General features: G+C 41.0%; 1 protein-coding gene across 1 annotated transcript in view; it reads right to left on the bottom strand.

Annotated features, from left to right (window-relative positions):
* Positions 1 to 613: 613 nt before the first annotated feature.
* Positions 614 to 6,383, bottom strand: part of ITGB6 (integrin subunit beta 6) — a gene marked incomplete at its 3' end in the record, with an annotated part of 78,484 nt that continues 72,714 nt past the window's right edge. Inside the window, exons 15-16 of the mRNA XM_080689391.1 lie at positions 2,115 to 2,158; positions 614 to 712 (exon numbers count right to left, since the gene is read on the bottom strand). Coding sequence (XP_080545517.1) covers positions 614 to 712; positions 2,115 to 2,158 — 143 coding nt within the window. The remainder of the gene's footprint in view (positions 713 to 2,114; positions 2,159 to 6,383) is intronic.

The following is a 6,383-nucleotide window of genomic DNA, read 5'->3' as shown; positions in this document are numbered from 1 at the left end:
CATCTGTAAAACAAAAAAACTTGTCTGAGTACCTGACTTATTGGGGCATGCAGATTCATAGAAGTTCTTAACATGATGTTTAATCTTGCATTTGGAATATCTTTGGAAGAATTACATCCTTTCAGCTGAAGTAAAATGTTCTCATGGAGTTTTCAAAAGTCCTCCTTTGGGGAAAGGGGAGATTTACTTCAAGTTTAGAATAACTGGCAAGTATGGGGACACAGTGTGAGCATATGGACTTCGTGACTCTGCTAAGACAAAGACTTTAGGTAGCCGTATTTCCGAAACAAATGAGATTCTAATTTTGAACATTTTTCAAATGCAAATTAGGCCGCCATGAATCATTTTGATGATTTTTGAAGCATTAATGCAACAGAGATAGTATTCCTCAAATGGTCCCCAAAGTCACCTCTTTGCTCAGGAAATTTCTCTTCTTGATTATTTTGAACCTGTCAACATAGTGTCTCACCTTCACACACAGAACGACTGATCTCCAAATGACCTACTATTATCTTAAACCAACTCCTTTTGAAGCAACAAAGAAAGAAATTTGATATAGTGCATTAGCATTTTACGCCAGTGAAACAGGCTTTTTTCCATGCACGGAGTTGTTCTATCCTTCAGAGGAAAGGTCCACTTTTTGTTTTTCCCTGTGTTTGTAGGTTACATTTTTAAAAGTACTAGTGGAGCCTCTGTACAGTGGATTCGTTCCCTAAAACAAAACAAAACAAAACAAAACAAAAAAAACAGGTTCAAATGATTAATGTATGTATTGTGATCATACCATTTAAATATCTCTAAATATTTTCATTAAAATTCAAATTAGAAGACAAGAGACCGCTGGAATAATTTTGATTCAGTTGATAGTCCATACTCTTAACATTTTAAAATTTATTCATCTTTACTTTTTAAATATGCAAAACCAGTCTCCTACATGTATTCTAAAGATCTTACCCTTTTTGGACACACACTAATTCATGGATAGAAAATGAGACTGTTCTGTTTCCTCAGCACTGAGAACAGTATGTGGTTAATGGCAGGTAATCAGTATGTTTTGAATGGTGGGATGAACAGGTAGGTGAACCAAAGTGAGATGTGGTAAACAAGGAAAAATGGGAAAAGTGAAGCTGGTAGAAACATACAAATACAACACATCATCCGCCTTTAAGAAATGTGCTGCTGTTGGTGAGAGGTATCAAACAAGGGCACAGATCATCTTGTGAAAATGGGATCAAGACGCAGAAGGAGGAGCACCTAGAGGCTCAGAAGGAGCAGAGACAGATCCCTGGACAGCCAACACTTTGAGACTCTGGGTTTTATGACAGGGTAAAGGTCCCGAAGCAGGCCAGATGAAATGGGAGGTTATGTGCCAATGCCCAGATAACTCATTTATGCCGTTTAGACAGAAGATGTGTCTCCGGTGCCAAGACCAGAGGTGCTGTGGCCAAAGGATCAGAGGTAGAGACCTGTCTCCTTGTCCTAGGCAGTATCCGAGGGTGTGGGTGAGGTGGAATTTCATCTTTCCTACTTTCCAAGATTGACCACATGGGTTTTGGCATCAGACAGCCTAAATTCAACCCAGCTCTCCCATGTGACCTTATTCAAGCCAATCTGACCCTCGATCATCTACTGAAGAAGGATTAAAGCTGGGTATGGTGGTGCATGCCTATAATCCCAGAACTTGGGAGGCTGAAACTGTAGGATTGCAGACTCAAGGCCAGCCTCTGTAATTTAGTGAGACTCTCAGTGACTTATCGAAACCCTGTTTCTCAATGAAAACTTAAAAAAGGACTGAGGGTGTAACTTGGAGGTAGAATGCCTTTGGGTTCAATTCCCAGTAGCACATTAAAACAACAACAACAACAACAACAACCTCCCCTCCTTGTCCATGATGTGAGGAACGTTCAAACTGTACCTAGAATATAGTAAATGATCAATAAACGTTGCCTCTTCTTACTAGCTTTTTTGTCAAATTAGGAAAGTTCTTTTCCTTTAGGTCTTAGAGAGGGTTATGTAGGTGGTTTCTTCCAGGGCTTTGTTAAGCTTAACATTTCCAAGCCCATTTCTGAGTAGGTGTAGAGACCAGTTACTACCTCTGAGTTACTAAGTCTTACACTTTGGTCTCCTTGTCCATGAATTGGAGGGATGGTACCAAGTTCTAGGCAGAGATTTGAAAAACAAAAGCTTACACAGCGGGGCATGGTGGCACATGCTTGTAATCCCAGCATTCAAGAGGTTGAGACCAGAGGATCGCGGTTTGTGGACAGCCTCAGCTACTTAGTGAGGCCCCCTGCAACTCAGTGAGACCCGGTTTCAAAATAAAGTCGGGCATGGTGGCGCACGCTTGTCATCCCCGCGCTTGGGAGGCGGAGACAGGAGGATGGCACAGGTTCAAAGCCAGCCGTGCTGGCTTAAGAGACCCTGTTTCCAAATAAAAATATAAAATAGGTCTGGGAGTGTAGCCCGGAGGTAGAAGGGTTTCCAGGAACCCCAGTACCACGAAATAAATAAAAATAAAAATAAATAAATAAATAAATAAATAATAGGGCAGGGGGTGTACCTCAGAGGTCAAATGCCCCTGGGTTCTATCCCCAGACCCACAAAACACACACACACACACACACACACACACACACACACACACACACACACACAGCCCACATAATTGTATTTGTCATTTCAGTACATTTCTTTCAGTTCTCACAAGAACTGAGTAGAACAAAAGCATTCCCAATCTCTCCCACCTGTTGCCCTTGGATTTGACTCAGGAATTACACCTGCACCTGGAGTCAGTGGCCTGATCTCTGGCCCAGTACTGAGTGGCTTTTGTTCCCCTGGCTTTGCAGAGAGATGCTATCTTTGTATCAAGGGCAAAGAGAAAAGAGGTGTCCTGGCTGGTGGGTGGTGAAGGCCCGGTTGCCAGATTGCTGCTGCCTCTGAGATCATCCTGGACAATTCTGAGAGATCTACAGTATTTATTTAATCCTGCTGTGATAAGAATTTACAATTTTTGAGGGTGTAAAGCAGACTGATGTGGTCTTAGATGTAGGTAGAGTTTCATTTGCAAACAAAAATCATTCACGGAATTCCATAAAGTTTAAGAGTTTAAGAGACCAGAAAGCACTCCGTTACTGAAGAATAAGGGACTGAAGAGGCAAGATGGAAAAGTGGGTGTGAAATGTGGAGCCTGCCCTGAAGGAAGGGGACACTGAGTGACCAGGAAAGGCACTCTGGAAGAGTAAATGGGCTGTGAGCATTAAGAGACCCTGTTTCCAAATAAAAATATAAAATAGGTCTGGGAGTGTAGCTTAGGTCCTTCTTACTGGTACTAGGGATTGGACCCAGGGACATTCTACTTCTGAGTGACACCCCCAGCCCTATTTAATTTTGAAACACGGTCTTGCTAAATTGAGGCAGACTTTGACCCTGCAATCTTCTTTTTTGGGGAGGGGCTTACTTGGGATTAAACCCAAGGGCATTCTATCTCCAAGAAAACCCAAGCCCTATTTTTATTTCTTTATTTTGAAGTGGGGTCTCACTAAATTGCAGAGGGCTTCACTAAGTAGCTGAGGCTGGCCATAAGCCACCATGATCTTCCTGTTTCTGGCTCCCAAGTACTAGGATTACAAGTGTGTGCCACCATGCCTGGCTTCCCTGCAATCATCTTGACTCAGCCTCCCAAGTGCTGGGATTACAGGTGTACACCACCATGCTGGACTGCCAGCTGAGATTTTTGTAAGAACAGGTACTTGTTTGAAGGCGACAATCCACACCACTATAGAGTGCGCCCACATATGTACTAGAAGAGGGTGACTAGAGCTGCCATTGGCCGAGTAACATGTTATCTTGAAGATATTTAGTTGAATGTTTAATTTTGGTTGCTCAGTTTCCCTTCTGTATTTTAAAGCAACTTTATTCACATCTGCAATATTTGGGGGGGGGCTCCTTGCATAGGGGGCAATGGCTAAAACAGACTTCACCATAGTAGGAGGGTTAGGAGGAAATGTAAAAGTGGAGGAAGAGCAAGTTGCTGTTGGGGGCGTGTCTAGTAGGGTGGTTCCTGACCTCAGCTGAGGATCAGAGCTCTGGAGAATGTGCTTAAACCGGGTTTGTTAGCAGAAGAGAGTATGGAGAAGCCCCGGGTGGCCTCTGTTGGCACTGTGCAGTCTGTCACCTCCCTGCACAGGATTTCAGGCTAGTGTGGGGTCTGCATTATTTTGGGTGAGTCTCTACTGCGTTGCTTAGATGAGACTCATTTTCCCTAGCCATCTGGGGTGACCAGGCTGATTCTTCCAGGGAATACTGGGGTACTAATTGAGGGTATGAATTCTGCAAATACAATAGCATGTTTTTTAAGCTTGAAAAAAAAGTGGTAATAGGAAAATTTGCTGTCATGACCCACAGCTCCGTTAATGATTGCCTAACTGCCAAATGCAGACCCGATTTGCTTAGCACAGTGCAAAATCAATCCAGGGCTTCAAGAAATGTCAAGCTGAACTTTTTTTTTTTCCGCCTCAAGTTAATGACTTGTCATCCTGGAAAAAAAATGTCTAATCAAAGATGAATTAAAAAATCTTCCATTTGTGTTTTCATAGAAATATGTGTGGGGGTGCAGTACTTTTTTTTTTAAAGAGTAATAAAAAGGTAACCTTGCTTTACAGCCATCATGAAATGTTTTAGGAGGTGAAGTGGAGACTTTTCTGTTCTATGCTTTGTCACCCTGAGAATCTAAGGGGGTCCAATAGGTGAGGATACCCTACTTTCCCTTCTGTCTCCAGGTTTTAAAGATCAGTCAAATTCATCTCTTAAAAAGGAAGAGATTTCAGATAAAAACATTAATTAAGTTGAAGACCTTTAAATGTATGCACTGAACAACACAGTTTTTTTTTTCCAGGAGGATATATTAGTAAAAATTAAACTGAGTTATTTGAATTAAACTTCTTTTGCATCCAAGTGAATAATTATGACCCAGTCATTATCTAGTCAGGAACATCAAACATTTGTTATTCAAAGAAACTCAATTTAACGAGGGAATAATATTTCTCATTTATGCTTTTATCTGTTTAATGCATGTTTTATCCCATTTTAGATGAAGAAGCAGCAAAAATTTGGTATTTGAATTTCAGTCATGCTCTACATCCTGAGGGAGAATAATTCATGTGAGGGGGGAAATTAACTGTTAATTAAAATGTTATTTTAAAGATATTAATCATTTGTCAGTACTCATGCCTTTGTATGAGGACGTGAAAATAAGCTGGTCGATAGATAGACGTCAAATAATTGCCCATCGGTCTGTTGGCAGAACACCTGCTTATAATTTCCAGGAGGGTCAACCAAGGGCTATGTTGGGAAGAACAGTTAAATAATTGGGTTCAACTTCACCTGCACCAAAAGTCTGGGAAATTCTTTAACCTTTCTCAGCCTGCTTACCTATCTTCAAAATGAGGACCCCAAGACGGGGCCTGTGGTTGCCCAAGTGATTGCTGCTACCGCTCTTTATGTCACGTTGGCCACATTCTCTTGCCTGATGCTCTCTGATCATCACCAGGCATTTGCTTGACAGTTGGTGAAAGTTAACAATAACATCTGTGGTCCTGCTATCAGGTGAAGTTTACTGTCCCCCAACTTTGGCTTCATCATCACCATGTTCTAAGTCATCAAGCTGAACCATAGGGTTACGGTTTACACTGTTGGGGATGGAACAATTATCTTCTTACTGCACACCTACCATTTCCTTTCCTGGAGAATATTGTTTAAGTTATGAAAATCCACGTGTACACAAAAAGAGGAAAGTCATATAACAAGCCTTCATAGACTTGTCACCCAGATCCAATAATTATCAAGATTTTTTCATACCTGCTTTTTCAATCCCTTACCCCCACGCTCTCTTTTGGCTAAGTTATCTTAAAGCAAACCCTAACCTTCATTTGCTTTTGCTCTAATGTTGCTGACATTAGCCTCAAACCTGAGATCTTCCTGTCTCAGCCTCCCAAGTACTGGGACTACAAGTAGATACCACCACACTCAGCTCACTTTGGCTCTTATATACTTGAATTTGCATTTCTAGAAATAGATATTTTTTCTAGCAAAGCCATCATGCCCTCCTCATAGCCAATCATCCTGATATCCAGTGCACATTAATCTTTTCCAGTTATCTTAGAAATATATTTTTATAATGAGACTGTCTAAATCAGGGTCCAAACAAGATCCATTCCTTGCATTTGGTTGTTGTATCTAAAGGCATTGTAATGGAAAGATAAAATAGATAAAACTGTTTATTGTCCTTTGTCCTGCACCATATATTATGATTAGTTTGAAACAACTGCCTAAAATATAAACATCCCTTATCAAGATAAAATTATGCAAAACAGAAAATTCCATTT

Source organism: Muscardinus avellanarius, assembly GCF_963383645.1.
Source record: "Muscardinus avellanarius genome assembly, chromosome: 2".
In the NCBI taxonomy this organism is placed as follows: Eukaryota; Metazoa; Chordata; class Mammalia; order Rodentia; family Gliridae; genus Muscardinus; species Muscardinus avellanarius.
Note: the sequence above shows the minus strand (reverse complement) of the source record. Positions and strands in the feature narration are given on the sequence as shown.